We start from the raw sequence: 16,491 nt of genomic DNA, 5'->3' as shown, positions 1-16,491 counted from the left end.
TCTAACAAAGTGGTGCTGGTGGGAGTTGTATTATTTCAGTTTCCAGTGAGATGGTTTCTGCCACCACCCTAGGCCAGACCTGTAACTTAGAAAAGGACTTTTAGCCAGCAGGTTTCTCAAGGCATCCTCTGCAATCAGGGGAGATGAGCTGCTTGAAAGGGAGATTCAGAGCAGGAGCCTGGGGCTTGCCACTCCGAAGTGGTGGAGGCCTCTCAAGGCAGGTATGTGCTGCAGACTCACCCAGTCACGAGGATCAGTTACCCTGTTTCTTGCACATTCAGAAGAAATCAGGGCCCACTCAATGTCAGTGGGACTCTGTTGAGCGTGCTGGATTTCAGAGCAGCTTCTCAGACTCCTCTAAGTGATTTATGCAATGATGGGAACAAGAATTTATTTTCTGAGCTGACATCTGATTGTGACGTCCATCACAAAGTGCTTTGAGACAGCTTTGAATATGGATAGAGCAAAATCTTTCTTGCTGCTCAAGAGCATTGAAGTTATTATGAAGAAAGAAAGTTGCTGATTCCTCTGAACTCTGATAGCATTAACATGTATTCTTGTTTCTCTTCAGCCTCAGGCAGCTTTACAAAAAGATGTGTTTAGAGTGCAGACATTCAGCCATACCCATAAAATGTGCCTGATGTAAAAGGATGTCTTACTGTGTGGTTTAGAAAAAATTGTTTGACTTGCAGGAAGCGTAATGCACATTTTGTAGATTGTATGTTGATTTTTTTTCACTTGCTGAACGTCTCAGGGTATTTGTCTCTTTGCAAGTATGGCTTAGCATAGTACATCATGGAGCGCAATTTTGTTAACAAAATGCTGAATACACAGTAAATGAATTTTGCAGAATTAGGTCACCAGAAGGTTCTTCGTTTCTCATCTTTAAGCCCCTGAACAATTCTTGTCCTGAGTGGTAGTCCTGTAGCTTTGTTGACAGTATATTTGATTTGTAACCCTTTGGGAGCTGGAGAATACTTTGAATCTGTTCTTGAACTGTTCAGACTAAAAATACTGCTTAAGAGCGTCAGTAATGAATGACGTGGTATGATGGCTGACTATGCAATATTTGCTGTCTTTTTCAGACTAATGGACACATATCTGGGAATGGAGATGTGTATCAAGAAAGGCTGGCTCGTCTGGAAAATGATAAGGAATCTCTTGTTCTGCAAGTGAGTAGTCACCTTTTTTTTTTTTTCCTGCTGTTGCATTCATAAGACATTTTAATAGTATGTATTAAAACTTCTAAGGATTTATTTGAAGTTGTGTCATCTTGAACAGGGTTCAGAAGGCTTGCTGATACCTCAGAGTTAAACCAGATTAAGAATAGGTGTGAGTTTAGATTACAGGAAAAATCTAAAGGCCTTTTTTTGTGTGTATGTGATCTCCAAATCTTTTTAGCTGAGCAGGTCTGCAGAGCAACCACCTTGAATTTGTGTGTAGCCTTCAGATCACTGTCTTCCATGACCATTCACATGCTGTCTGCATCAGGTGACAGATGTCCTGTCCTCATGAAAGGTGACAAAAGCTGTGGTACTGGCCAACAGGTGGGAAGAGACGAGCAGCTCCTCGGAGGTCCTGCTCACCTGCTGCTGGGCTGAACTGGGTCAGGCTCCCATGCTCTTGCCAGCTGGCTTACCCTTGCCATCAGAGCTGGAACTGTCTGACAGCCCTTGGTCTGCACAGGCATCCTACTGTCCCCAACACAGAGCTGGTCTAGGGTCTGTGACAGCACCAAGCACTGCTCTAGGCAGCTTGCTCTCATTCCCAGCAGTACTGAAAACTTCCTCGAAAAAGCCTGGTTAAAACAAAAGCTTCATTCAGAAAAGGCAAACTGGGAATCGGTCTGCAGTCTCAGAGGTGTTGTCTTCGTCTTACCTAACTTCAGTCCGAGCATTTTAGCCTCCTTTGCTTTTATTCTTCTGGAGAGGAGAAGCTATGTACTGTGGTACACTGTGTGCAGTCACTTGGAAATGAGAATAAATTATACGCGGTGAGGTTTAACTATTTGGTTGTTAAGGTAGGAGCTGGTGGGTTTTAGTTAATGTATTGTCACAGCAAAGGCATAATTATTGGCTGTAAAATGCAGCAGCCACCCCTTGTGGAAGCTTCCAGGACAAGTCAGGAGGTGAGATGCAGAACTGCAGTGCATCCACCAGAACTTTGGCTGAAATTCCAGTAAGTGTGAGGGGAGAGCTTTCCCTCCTCTCCTGTCACCTTCGCCATGCACAGTGTCCGCTGCAGAGCTCTGCTGCTCCTCCTCCTCTGCCGTAGATCCCATTTAATCTTTGGCCCATCTGGCACTGTTATTACATGCAGTTCTCCAGGTGACACATTTGGCATGGGTGCAAGGTACTAAATTGTGTATCCCTTTTTTCTGCTGTGCAGGTAAGTGTACTTACGGACCAGGTGGAGGCCCAGGGAGAAAAGATTCGGGATCTAGAGTTCTGTCTGGAGGAGCACAGGGAGAAGCTGAATGCCACAGAAGAGATGCTGCAGCAGGTATTTCACAGCCCTATGTCTGTCTTGCTGTCTGTTTTCATTCTGTCTTAACAAAGGGCTACGGAGAGCAGTTCACATCAAGGTGTTGCACCCCTTGATGTCTCTTAACTAAGTGATGATTTTCTACCATATTTACTACAAAGTATTTGTACTTAGTAATGTCAGTGCTGCTTTACCCTGCAGGAATCTAGTTTCTGCTCTTCTTTGACCCTTTCCTCACTGAACTTCAAAGAGACTTGGATTAAAGCCTCTGACAGGATGGGTGGATTCCCATCAAAGCTCCTTGCTGCCCAGAGCAACTGTGATGACAGACAAGCTTTTTTCTTGTCCTGGCAGCCAACCCATGGTAGTGCTCCAGTGATCTCAGATGCATCCTAGGTGCCTGGAGTCTGTCAGATGGGTAATAGCTGTGTCCCAGGGCTTCAGATAGTGCAAGGAAGAGGGTGATGCTTTTCCCCATGAAAGAGGGAGAAAAAAATTACTGATTTCTTCCCCTTGGATGAATAATTCTGTTCTCTTCCTCTTTATCTTGAATCAGGAGCTTTTAAGCAGAACATCCCTTGAAACTCAGAAGCTGGATCTTATGGCAGAGGTTTCCACTCTGAAGTTAAAGCTTACATCTGTAGAGAAGGATAGGTTGGACTATGAGGACAGATTCAGAGATACAGAGGTGAGTAAAACCCAACTGAATAAAATGTGAAAGCTGTGTGTGGATTCACATTACCTAAAAATTTCCTGGGATTTTTTTATTGGCCAGGCAAGAAGGGAACTCATCTTTAAGGTTAAACATGCATCTCATAAAATAAAAAGTGTCCTCTTTGGTAAAATCTGATTTTACAAAGACAGATTTCCAAAACCCATTTTTGATCCTTGCCGTCAGATCTCAGGAGGGATGGCATTTAGGATGGATTGAAATAAAATCATGAACGTACTGCACTCTCCTGTCCCAACCTGAAACTGTCGTTGCCTTTGTAAGGCATCTGATGAAATGCTTAAGCCCATTGTAAGTACAGAAAGCCTGTGCAAAGACACAGCACACTGAAAGACATAACTTTTGTTTTGATAACAGAGAGCTTGAGGTGGCTCAGTGTGAGAGCATTTTGTTGAAGCCTCTCTTCAAACCCCAGCCTTACAGAATCCCAGGACTGAGAAGCCAGCAGTTACTCACCTCAGCCTGGCTTCGTCCTCCCTGGCAGGGCTCTCCCGAGGCATTTGCCCTCTGTGCACCACAGATCTATGTAGCTGAACCTTGCTCGTGTTTGGAGCCAGAGAGTCTCAAAACAGGTGGGCAAAACCAGTTTTTCCAGGAAACGCCAAGAATCAGGCTGAGCTTTGCTGCCAGGGTGACATAACCCATATCAGAAATACCTTGGAGTCTACCTAGGAAGCAGAACAAAATTTCCAATTCTGGGTTCATAAATGAGCTGAAAGGTCAGATGTTTGTATTGTGGATGTTCCAGATGTCATTCATTTCTAGAAGGAAAGAAGCCATAATGCCATCACAGGAGACAAAATTTGCCCTTTCCACTTCAATCAGTGGTTTATCAACTCCCTTCCAGTTTCTTGCATATTTTCTAGTGAAGTGTAATCCCTCACTTTGTTGTAAGAATGAGAGCAAAAGTTAGGCTTGCTTTTGAAGTACTTTATTTGGACCAGTCTGAAGTAATCCACAGACCCAAAGAAGACCCACAGATTGAAAGCTAATGACTTGTATCATGTTCAGTTTTGAAAGGCAGTGATCATTTACATGGTGATGGCAGTGTCCATTCCTGCAGTGCAGCACATCTGGGTGCTGTCAGGCTGTGGGCTGGATTCCTGTTGCCTCCCATTACCTTTTCCTCTAGGCTGATAGCAGATATTATATGAAAGATCACAGCATTGCCTTAAAAGCAGCTGATTTTGCAGTCCAGGCGAGGACTGTGCATGGCAATGCTAGAGAAGTTAGCAGGTGTGAAAGGGGAAGGGAATCGCTGAAGGACTGGTAGGTTCCCAGGTGTGTCTGAGAGCTGGGTGCTTTCATAGCTCTCAGGAGGTGTCCCTGCACACACAGTGCTCGGCTCTGTCATGAATTGTCATGAATTACAGCATACAACAAATAACTTCTTCACCTGTATACTGACACCTATCATAAGCAGCCCAAATGACAGATAAATGAGTTGACATCAGCAGTAAACGGTTTTGGGGAGGCAAGGTTTGGTCCAAATGACTGCAGTGAGCAGGTGCCTTCAGAACTGGATTCCACTGCATCTCCATTTGTAAACACCCTGTGGTTCCTTGTACTTTCCAAAGCACGTAACAGAAGTGATTAGGCTTTGAGTGATTTGTTTCCTCTCTTTCTATCTTTATTTTTACTGAATATGATTAATTGCTAAGGTTTTCTGTACTCCCCCTTTGTTCCTCCCTGAACTGCAGTCTCCATAATTTAATAGCACAACTTAGCATACCAAGAAGGCAGACATGGAGCTCCCTGTGTTCCCAGTGTGGGGACCAGAGCATGCACTGCACCTCTGTAGGCTCTGTGCAAGAGGTTGCCTGCATGACAGCTGTGAACACCTTCTCTCTGAAATACCTTGAAATAGGTTTAATGTCTTTGATAAAAATAAGGTAACCTAAATTATGTTTAAAAGGTAATTACTGTAGTTAAGGGCTATATAGATTTATATTCTGGATATTTTTGCCAGAATTAGTGAACTATTACTAAAATGTTTCTCCCTCCCTTTGAAAACCAGAATGATGTAGTTTAGCGTGATAGAAAATGTCTGTGTTGTTTCTTTTCTGTTTCAACACTTTATAGCTGTAAAAAGTCTTAGGCTTAGACACTGAAAGGGATAATATGCCTTAATTTCCATTTTGTTTGGTGAAAAAATGAATAACTCATTAGTTGTAAGGGTCTCTGCCATGCAAAACCTCTTAACAGGTATTTTGGAGGCAGTGCTTTTTCAGAAGTACACAGTATTTTATTCAGTGTTGATCTAATTATATTCCTGTTTAAAGTAGTAGATGATCAGTTATTTCAGCAGCTGAGTATTTGAATGAATATTTAAAATATTCTGCTGTAAAGCATATTATAGCATTGACATGCAGTGCTCAAAGTAGAAAAAAAATTCATACCCAAATCAGGAGAGAAAAGCTATGAATATTGTTTCTGTTTTTATTTAGGGAAAAGGAAGTGAAAACAAACAAAAAATTGACATCTTGCAACTTTTGTGGAGATACTATCTCCTACAGAATTACCATTCAGATTTAAGTCCTTCATATTACCCAGTTTTTACTTACGTCTCTCACTGCAGATTCCCATTCCAGCTTGGTAGGTTTCTCATATTCACCATTCTTTCTCTAACAGATACTTCACTAGATCTGTAAACTTTTTTCCTTTGTGTTCTAGGACTTTACTGTCTAGTTGTTCACAAATACACAGCTTTTTCAAAGCTAATTGTATACTTAATAGAGCTTTATAATTGTTCTGTTCTTTAAAGCATTCCAGTCTTTCTACTTTCTCAGCAGACACCAGTATTATTTTCCTTAAGGAGCATGGGTGGTCTCAGTTGAGCTGAGTTTATGTAAGAAAATATCATCAAGGGAGTTTATTATTTAGGGAGGAGTCCATAACCAGACATGGTCTTTGAAGCGGCAGCCAACGGGTAAACTGGCTCACTCACGGGGAATTCTTCATAATTTAAACACCACCAGTCTCCTTGTGCGGATGAATTTCTGAGTGGAGCGAAATGATGAATGGAGTTTGTGTTTCTAGTGCCAGTAAGAAGCCTCTGACCCCTGAAGCTTAAAGTTATCATTGGGGTTTTTTCTGCCTCCCTGGCCCTGCTATGAAAAGCTCAAGTAACATGAGCAGGGAAGGAAAAGGCTTTGGGAACAGGAGTCTGTCTGTCCCACCTCGTCAGCTCCATTCATGGATCCTTGCAGGGAACAGCTGTTGGGCGTTTGCATGGAGCGACCTGACTGAGGATCAGAAGAGGACCCTTTCATGGCTCTTTCCTGTTTTGCAGGTTTTTAAGACAGGAGCTGCATTACACCCAGGGCAGGTATTTTAACCCATTTATGGGTGCCATAGGAGGAGATACTAAACACAAACAAAGTATGTACCATGCACTGGCCACCACGTGGGTGACTTTTACTGCTAATTCAGCCAGAGAACTTGGAGGGGTTTTGATCTGGTCTCAGATCTTGATGAACTGGTACAACACCCTGAGTGCCATGGGGACATACACACTCCAAGCATCCCACTGATCCCAAATGCTCTTCAGGTCATAAACAGCTGTAGTGATTGGCACCTTCAGGTTTCAGACAACTCTGTGATATCCTTCTGGGGCCACTGCAGGAGGGGGCAAGGCAGCCCTTGCTCTGAAAGGTTTGCAGTCAAAATCAGTCCAATAGAGAATAGTGGAAGAAAACAGTCAATGTTTCAGGGCAGCAAGTAGGGAAGTGAAATACACTGGGAGGATTAGGATTTCTTAGGAAACTTCAGTGCCATTGACAATCTCTACCTCCAGTACCTTGCCCAGAGTTAAATAATAAATTCCATATCCAGGAAGACAGCCCTGTTTGGGCCTTTTCTTTTTCCTCTGCTCATTTCTGCAAGGCTTGACCATCTCTTCTGTACTAGTGAGGGTCTGTGTATGGAACCTGGTGAATCTTTAATGTACACTTCTGCCTTGAAAAGATGAGAATGAATGTCATTTACAGTTACTGTGTTGTAGATAACTTAAGACTTGAGTTAATGTTGCATGTCCAAGAGAGTTTTGAAAATATTTTTAGGGCAAAGCATGCTGTCAGGGCTTGTCTTTAGTTCTATTTAACCCTTGAGAAATTGTATGGTATTTTGGGTGACCAGTTACCGGTGATAAAGGATCCGATTACCCATGAGGCCCATAACAGATCAACAGAAGAACTTAGTTTCCGCTCCAAGATCACACACTCTTGGATTCTGATTGCAAGATTGCCGTTTTCTGTGACACTGCAAGTGCATCTTGACGCTGCTGTTAATTGATATGAGTTGTGCTAACTTCTTTTCATAAAAAGGGTGTTGGATTGTTACTCATTTTGCCTCACAGGGGCCTTTTGAATATGGATAACTGGTTTCCCTCTCCTCCTTCAGTATTTTAAAGTCACATAGTTCAAGTGATAAGTAAGTAGGCAACACCCTCAGCAGTTACTACTATACAGTGTATTTTGACATTGAAACATGCCAAAGCAGAAGTGATGACTGCAGGAGAGAAAAGCCCCAAACAAATCAATTGCCGTAGTGTCAAAGCTGACCATCAGACCTGGGAAAACAGATTGGTTGGACATTTTGAACACCCGGTGTTGGTAAGAAACAGCTCAATTGGTGTAGTCATGCTGACTGATATCCATCAACATTTATACTTAGGAGAGTGATATGCTTTGTAAAGGTCACACATTGAAGACTCGGTGAGGAATTGCAGGCGTACCCAAATCAGAAGGTCATACATTAGCAGTACTAATTACTAATAATATCAAAATGTTCTGTATTTTCATTTTTCTTGTAGCTCTGGTAATGGAGTTTGGTTCTTGCTAAAGAAATACAGATGCAGCTCTGTTGTCGTCAGATTTGTTAAGCACAAAACAATAACCAGAGGTTTGTAAGCTCAGAAAATGTGGAGTGGGACTGGAAGGCAGGTGTTACGAGGCACTAGTGAATACCTTCTAGACGTCAGCTTGTTAATTTATAAATCTCAATAATACAATTAGCTCTGAAAAATTATGCTTACAGTTGTTAGCTTGATGTACAGCGTTGCTTGACATGTCGAGGATTTGCCTTTCTGTGTAGGAAGGCAGGCAGACTTGAGTACCACACTATCTTCTTGGTAGTTTAAAAGCTGTTACGCTGCAGTTCAAGGCCTCTTATGTTTTCTGGGGTGCAAAAAGAGCTTATCTCCTCTTTTGAAGAGTTTACTGGTGATACAGCATTACAGTAGCTGCTGAGAAACTGCTTTTTTTTCTTCTTTTTTCTTCTTTCACACAAATCTGACACTGATCTGGTGCCCATACATACGCAAAAGGTCAGTGTCATCTACATGAGGCAGAAGCTTGCTGGACGTAGTTGAGTTGTGCAAAAGCCACAGCTTCCTGGTAATGTGTTCCCCCTGCTGAGCAGGAAGACTATTTTCCCAAAAAGCTGTGATATATGGTACCTCTTATGTGGAGGGACACGGTCCAGGCCTGCAGCTGGCCACTCAAGATGCCATTTCCCCATCTGGAGGACTGAGAGGTTTGGCGAAAGGATGCCTTGCACCTTGATGGCACAGTCAAGCTCAGGGTTTGTTTGACCACTGCAGGAACGGAGCTGTAGAGCTGGTGGCACTCAAACCTGGTCGGTCTCTCCAGCAGGATGGCCAGGAGGTTAGCCATCTGCTGAAGAGCTCAGATGTGAGTTGGCGGTGGCTCCTGAGTTTCTTCCAAACCAGGCTGAATTCACAAAGCTCGGATGTAGTGACACCACTGATGCTCAAACACATGTGCCTTTGTGCTTGTGGAAACCAGTGATAAGTCTTCCATCCAGCCCTCAGTTAGAGGGGCTCGTTTGAGTGGCAGAAACATGGATTTACACTGCAATTGCTTCATGTTTTGAGAAGGCGGGTAGTGACTGGCAAGCCTGGGTGCGAGGGGCTGGGGAGGGGAGGGTGTGGCTGCTGCGTGTTGAAGGATTACCCATTCATGGTGGTGAACGTCCACTGGTGGGCAGTGAACATGCTGTCCCAGAGGGGCAGGAGGCCTTTCTTGGCCCCCAGCACAGGGAACAGAACTTGTGTTTATGTCTGCCTTTGTCCTCTGTCCCCTTGCACTCAGTACAGTAGCGCAGAAATGGAGAAGTACAGTCCCCAAATATCTAGGAATCTCTGAATTGCTCAACTTAGCACTAAGCTATGGATTTGGGTAATGTGTTTTTGTGTATGGAGTGCCTTCTGTTGCTGCTGTGTTTTTACAGTCCTACCAATGGGTAGCTGTTCTGGTTTTGTTTATTGAATTTCTTTGTTGTTTCTGGTCTTGTTTCTCCCTTCACACAGGATTTGATCCAGGAAATAAATGAATTGCGGTTGAGAGTGGGAGAAATGGACAATGAAAGACTACAGTATGAGAAAAAACTGAAAACAACCAAAGTAAGTGAGGCTGAGGGGAAAAAGCAGAAATGGGTCTGAGTCAGGCTTTAGAAGATGGCTCTCTTTTCCCCAGTCCTCACTTGCACCCTGCAAAATCCTGAGCACACTCAGGCCTGGGGGCTTCATGGTACTCGCTTAGCAATGGGTTCTTTCCAGATTTCGTGCTGTGGTTTTCAGATTTGAGCATTGTTTTTCATGAAGGGTAACTTGCCATGGAGCTGGCTGGTAACAGTATATTTATTACCTTATTTCACATATGCATCAAGAAACACCAGTTGCGGTACATAAGGCGTGTGCCATAGGTGAGACCAAAGCTGAGCGGTTATTTTCTCCTAAATGTGCTAAAAAAGAGCCACTTCTGAAGAGACCATTCACCTAAGTAATTCTAGCAGCCTGTTTCTGTGAGTGTCTAACTTCTCTTTGCCATTTAGCCTTGTCTCTTTTCTATCTTTAGTTTTCTCTCACTCCTCTGTCTCTGTTACCAGTCATTAATGGCCAAACTTTCTAGTATGAAAATCAAAGTGGGTCAGATGCAGTATGAAAAGCAGCGGATGGAGCAAAAAAGCCAGATGCTAAAGGTGTAGTAGTTTTTGGGTAACATTGGGCCTGTTTCAAATCCTTCATGTTCCACCACTTTACGGTCTGTCTTGCATCGTGCTGTCGTGCTCTGTTCCTCATTAATTGCTGTGTGTTGATATGCAGTGCGCTCTTTCCCATTAGATGTGGAAAACTGTTTATGTGGATATTCCTTGTAAACAGCTTTTATATTGAACGGGAGAGGATTTTAGTGTTGTGAACTCTGCGTAGGTTACACATAGTGGAATTAGACTCGGGTTAAAATCATTCCCCCTCCAAGGGAAGATTGCCTCTCTGTAGCTCACATCCATTATTCAAATGGAACTTTTCTCACCTTTTTAGAGAAAATTTATTCATGAAAACTAGCTAGAAAATAGTGATTACTTTATACTGTCCCCTCTCCCACATGTGAATTTACATACCATGTTTCTAATTCAGGGGAAGCAATACCCATCAACAACCATGTGCAGCTCTAGTTGCCCATGGGTATAGCAGCAGCTTTTCAAGTGGCCAAGAGGTGGTCTTGTTTTGGAGAAGCATGGGTCCTACACTGACAGAAACCCCATCAAAATCAGTTCTGAATTGGAGCACTGGAGAATTGTATTGCCCAACCACTGTTCTGGAAGAATCTTTGATTTCTTGACAATTTTAAGATAGATCTATTTTTTAAATGATGCTTTAGAGCAAACAGGAACCAATTTTAGGAAATTCTACAGTCTGGGCCATAGTTTGGTCTGCAGACCTCACAGTATATTTACAACAGATCTTTTGAGGGAAGCTTGGGAATATATCTAAACCACGGTATTCTAGTTTGGTTTATTCCTTTAAGGATTTAAAATTTCAGTTAGAAGCTGTAACTGCCAAATTATGAGTCTTGCCTTGCTTTATTTACAAACTGAACAAATTAAATTTTCAGTGTTGGGTACATTGCACTGAGGGTCCTGTCTTGATGATGCTGTTGCACAGGATATCCTCGGACATCAAAGAAACATGTTACTAAACTGTGTAGGATTTTACTCAAATTTTAAAAAGTTAAATGCATGGATCCATGCCAGTCATTTGCTAGTGCAGATGGTTAGATCTAAGTTAAAATTTGACAGCATTTATCTAATACACCCCAACTCCCCCAAACACCATCTGTCTTACTCCCATGAATCTGAACTCTAAGCTTCCTTTCCCAGTGCTTGATCAGCAAACCCAAACCATGTCAAAAGTACCACATTTTCATCTGAATTGCTTTCCAGTATGTGTTTGTGCTTGATGGTGTCGTGGTTGATTTTTCTTTCATAGAAGCAGTGGTTATTTCTGAAACTGTCCTCAGCCTAGTGTAATCACGGTTCCATAATTGTCCAGCTTTGAACATGAAAAATGCCCTATAAATACTAAAACGTTGGTAAATTCTAGCATTCAGCCTCATCACCTGCAGTTTTTCTGTCTCTGCAAGGTTAAATAAATAAGAAAGCTTCTTTTTTGCTTTACTCCTTTTTTAAATTTAGATGTAACATCTCTGTACATGAGACCAGCGCTTTCGGACCATAGGCCCCCTGGTTTTGCCTCCCTATGGACTCAGCAGTCTGTTGTGATGTTCAGAGTCGTTTGGTGGGTGTACCCTCAGTCAGTGTAAATGTCAGGGGGCCTTCGGTTGTTTCCACTGGCTGAGGACTTGTCCACTGTGCTTTGCAGGAGGGGATTTTGGAAACGTCTTGGATGCGTGTGGAAGCTGTCACTGAATGATTCTTTGTCTGTTACAGGATGAGCTATCAGCTTTGAAAGATAAACTGGAGCAGAAGGAAGTGGAGGTAAAAAGGTTGCAAGAAAAATTGGTTTGCAAGCTGAAAGGAGAAGGAATTGAAATACTGGACAGAGGTAAGAAGAAGGGAGACTCTCTCACCATGTCCTCCCCAGTCACCTCATCTGAGGTGATGCTTCCATTAATGGTTGTCCAGGAAATAAGAGATAAACCCCTCAATTTTCATATACTTTCTGTCTCTGTGTTTACTTCTTTTAATATTTAGTGGGTGTTCACAATGCAACTGCTGAACTTAGCAAGTTTTTGATCAACTTTAAACTAGCCTAAGTAATCCCTAGTTAGCTCTTCACATGGCTTGCATGGTGCCTCAAAAGATGCAGTTTATATTGATAAAGAAATCCTTAAACTAATTTCAACAAGTTCCACAAAAAGATTATATTGAGAAGGAAACTTTCTGTGTATCTATGCTGGCCTTTGCTTGTACACCCCTTACTGGTAAGGAAAAGGAAAAGCCACACTGCAAACCAAAGTGTGATCTGTACCAGGAAATCTGCAGTGTGGATCTATCCGTGAGTAGGTGAAACTGAGGACTGATTCTGGATTTGTGCACTGGTTAAGTCTAAATCCTAATTAAGCTTGAATTAGCATAGAAATTTTACAAGTCAGATAATTCTTTTATTTGCTTGCAAAGATGAAATAAATCAGTATTTATTTGGAGGAAACTTAGATTCAGGACCTTATTTTAAAATAGAAATTTTTCTTTAAAGCCTCACAAAAATTTTCCAGATTTTTTTTTGACCTGCTGCAGTTTCACTTCTGAATATACTCACTGATAGTTATTGCAAATTTTAAGACTGTGCTCTTAAAGTACATTTTTCTAGAAGGATAAAGCCACAGGAGTCTCTTCCCCTGACCTGAGGAGGAAAATGTTGTGTGTAAATTGTCACATTTTATTTAATAAAATGATCTGCTTTCAAAACCACAGCATAAGATCACTAAAAGTGACCACATTGAACCATGATTACTTTTTTTTAAAAAAAGAACATTTAAATGTGAACAAGGGCTGACTTTGTTGCATTTGTGACTACTTATATGGTCTTTCCTTCCTGGAGGCCGCTGTGCATGCTGAACTCCCACCACTTTCTGGTTTTCAGCTTTAGTTTTCAGTATAGCTCAGCAGGAGGTCTTCTGCAGTGATGGACCGTGTTTTTTATCTGCCCCATTAGCTGAATTGTGCTTTCTGAACAAATGTTCATACTTTATCACTTAGCTGGCTTTTGCTAGTAAAGTGTTAGCTTAGGAGTAATCTATTGGCATAAGCCTTTTCTGAGGCTTTACAAGTGAAAATTTACAGTTGAAAAAGATATCCTTGAGACAGGTAGTTGTTTTGAGAGGGGTGAGATTGTGTCATTAGGAACACTAGCACCGGGGGAGTGCAGGTTGAAACCGTGATCTGCTTGCTTCTGCAGTAAGTGAGGAATAGTTGACTCCCTAAGTGTCATTGTTGTCTTAAAAGTTATTTAATGTCATAACTCTCATGCTAATTTCAAATCCAATGGATTTTCCTGCGCAGATGAAAATTGTAAAAAGAAGCTCAAAGATAAAAGTAAGGTTTCTGGTATCTTTCCACAAGCATTTGCATTTCAGAAGTGTTTTCCGGAATAGCTTTCTGCATGTGTTTGCAAAAATGCTTTAACAAACGTTGTTAGGTTGCATCATCTATAACCCTTAGTTACATTTACAGTAAAATTTGAGAATAAGGGTGGATATATCACACTTGAAATACAAAGTTTTCTGAAAAAAAGCTGATAGACAAAGGAAGATTTGGTCTCTTGGAGACTCACAGAACAGGTGACTCTCAACGAAATGCAGTCACAATCCAGTAAACCAGATTTCCAGTTAGCATAACTGAGTGAAAATCACTGGAATTGGATCGTTGCTGGTTTAGCTCAACATGACTGAATGTCTTTCATCTAGAAAGCCAACCAGGCAGCTTGTTTCTTCCTGCATTTCATTAAGGAGGAAAATGTTCTTCCCACTCTATTTGTTTGCCAAGAAATTTTAGGAAGTTAAACCAAGATAAAATATTTTCTTGCTTGTGAATTTGTCTACCTGCCTGTGTTTGGAACAAAATTTTACTTCATTTATGCAAGGTAGATTTTTAGTAAAAATGGAGATTATTTCCATTCTTTTTGAATTCTAGTCCAGGACACCTCCAAAATCTGACCCTGTTAGAACATACATATTTCCATGTATTTATGCTTTGTAAATAAGGATTATAGATGGAGCACAGAACACTGTCATCTGTACTGGGGACCTTTTTCAAGTCTGAACTACAATATATGTTCTGGCATGACTGCTCATCACAGCAAATACTTGTATAATTCCATTGTGCTGTCCTCATTTCTACATCCATACTGAATTAAGACTAAGCATCACTGCACAGTGCTTTCTTCATCATATTCATTAATCCTATTGCTTTGTGTAGTGGGTTTTTGAGATGCCATTGGGGGTGTTTGTTGACTGTTGTAATGAGGATATGTGTTAGTGCATTCCAAATGTAGTATTTTTATATTTTGGACTTCTTGTTTTGCAATTATTTGAAAGATGGAGATAATGAAAGTCAAGCAGTAGTTTTACTCTTCACTTTTCCATTTTCCTAAGGCTGGGAGGGTGAGTAAGGAAATTTCCTGAATTTCATCATTTCCGTGATAAGAATGTCAGAAAAAGTATTTTCTTCTATATATTTCCATCTAAAATAGAATTAAGTGCTTTATGTTTTGTCTTTTAATTGTAAATTTGCTTTCAGATATTACCGAGTTGCTTTTAGGTTTTTTGTTTACTTATTTCCTTACACTGTCTTATTTAAATTGACTTAGAGAACTGTATTGTGTTTTTAGATATAGAGGTACAGAAAATGAAGAAGGCGGTAGAATCTCTAATGGCAGCAAATGAAGAGAAGGTAGCAAAGTTATTTTTTCAGTAATCATTCATCAGATTGAGTTAAATCTCTAAGAAAATCCTCACATATGAACTTGTCACAATTAAATTAAAAAGTCAGATTTGTAAGAATCAGTGATTCACTATAGTGAGAAGCACTGCAGTGCCTTTAAGGGACTGTAATGGAGCATTTATGAGCTCTTATCACATGCACGCAGAGACCTTACACTGTTGCATCATTCAGTTCTGTGTGACTGCAGTTTACACCCTGTTCTGAAAACGCAGAGAACTCCATACAAGTCCCATGAAATATCATGGGCTGCATTTCCAAAAGGGCTTTCTGTAAAGGATGAATTGTTTTCATGTATGGCTTTGTGTATTCATATGCATTCTGTAGGATGTTTTCTTTTGATCACCAAAGCCCTAACTCCTTTGATTACTACTTTCTTTGTTCGTGGAAAATGTATTATACTTTACCTTTGACAATAAGGGAGCTGAAACCCACGTTCAAGGCTGGGACAATTCTGGTAATTAACCAGATGATAGTTTCTGCTAAATACAAGTTTTGATGTTTAAAAGCCTCTCAGACTTCTGGGTCCTGTCCCAACCACACTTCCTGTTTCTTTTAGTCTTAAAACCCATTAAACTGAATATCTACAAATATCTAGTATTTGTATTTCTTATTTTTGATTTGCTGAAGGAAGAAGCACAGTCACAACTTCCCTTTATTTTAGGATCGGAAGATAGAAGAGCTTCGGCAATCACTGAATAGGTACAAGAAAGTTCAAGACATGGTGATATTGGCTCAAGGTAAAAAAGGTATTGTCCAATCCAAAAAATTAAACTTTACTCTCATTTAAACTCCAGGTGCTTTGTGGTAGTGTTATATTGACTCTTAGACTTACCTTTGGAGGCATCTCTTAGAGTAAAAGCCAGTTCTTCGACTGGTGCGAACTGGTAAATTGCCTTTTTGTCCAGGCAGCTGCACATTTGGGTGCTGTCCCAGTCATGTTGATTATTTCGCCCTTGTAAAATTAGTTTGAATATGATAAGCTCTCAGGGTCTTTCCATAGCCTTCTTAAATGCCTTTGAGGGCTGGCTGCTTCATTAACTGCTAAAAATTGCTGTTTCTCTCTTGCATGTATCCTTGGGGAGGAGTTGGTAGCTGAGCAGAACAGCGCCTGAGCATGCACATTCCTACAAGCCAAACCAGCACCGCCCCGGTGGCTGCACATGCTGTAATAGCAATGCCCAAGAGCTGCAGAAATGTCAGTAGTGAAGCGGGTGTGCTGCCAGGACGGTGTCGTGATGACACGCCATGTCTTTGGCATGTAATGAAGCCTTCACAAACCACCACGTGCAGCAGCTGTAGAATAGTTCTCCTGCCTTACTGCAGTGGGGGCCCAGGCTGGCTTTTCCTACCAGTCTTTTTTACACACCACACACCACCCCCTCAAAAAAAAAGTTCTTCTCTGCCACCAGATAATGAGCTTAACTGTGTGGCTGAAATGGTAGGTGTGGTACATACTGTGACATAAAACAGTCCATTCTGTATGTGCCAAGACTGGTGGAGGTTTCCAGATCAGG

General features: G+C 41.4%; 1 protein-coding gene across 9 annotated transcripts in view; it reads left to right on the top strand.

The window, feature by feature from the left end:
* Window positions 1-16,491, top strand: part of PPFIBP1 (PPFIA binding protein 1) — a 112,155-nt gene that overhangs the window by 71,805 nt on the left and 23,859 nt on the right. For 3 of the 9 annotated variants that reach the window (XM_026861685.1, XM_026861693.1, XM_026861698.1), the window contains exons 4-12: window positions 1,086-1,172; window positions 2,389-2,502; window positions 3,041-3,172; window positions 9,546-9,638; window positions 10,124-10,216; window positions 11,966-12,080; window positions 13,538-13,570; window positions 14,865-14,926; window positions 15,639-15,723. In XM_026861685.1, coding sequence (XP_026717486.1) covers window positions 1,086-1,172; window positions 2,389-2,502; window positions 3,041-3,172; window positions 9,546-9,638; window positions 10,124-10,216; window positions 11,966-12,080; window positions 13,538-13,570; window positions 14,865-14,926; window positions 15,639-15,723 — 814 coding nt within the window. The remainder of the gene's footprint in view (window positions 1-1,085; window positions 1,173-2,388; window positions 2,503-3,040; window positions 3,173-9,545; window positions 9,639-10,123; window positions 10,217-11,965; window positions 12,081-13,537; window positions 13,571-14,864; window positions 14,927-15,638; window positions 15,724-16,491) is intronic. The other 6 variants (XM_026861733.1, XM_026861752.1, XM_026861744.1 and 3 more) reach the window with 4 other exon arrangements.

Source organism: Athene cunicularia (assembly GCF_003259725.1).
Source record: "Athene cunicularia isolate RWA chromosome 1 unlocalized genomic scaffold, athCun1 chr1_part2, whole genome shotgun sequence".
Lineage (NCBI taxonomy): Eukaryota > Metazoa > Chordata > Aves > Strigiformes > Strigidae > Athene > Athene cunicularia.
This window is presented reverse-complemented; position numbering and strand designations above follow the sequence as displayed.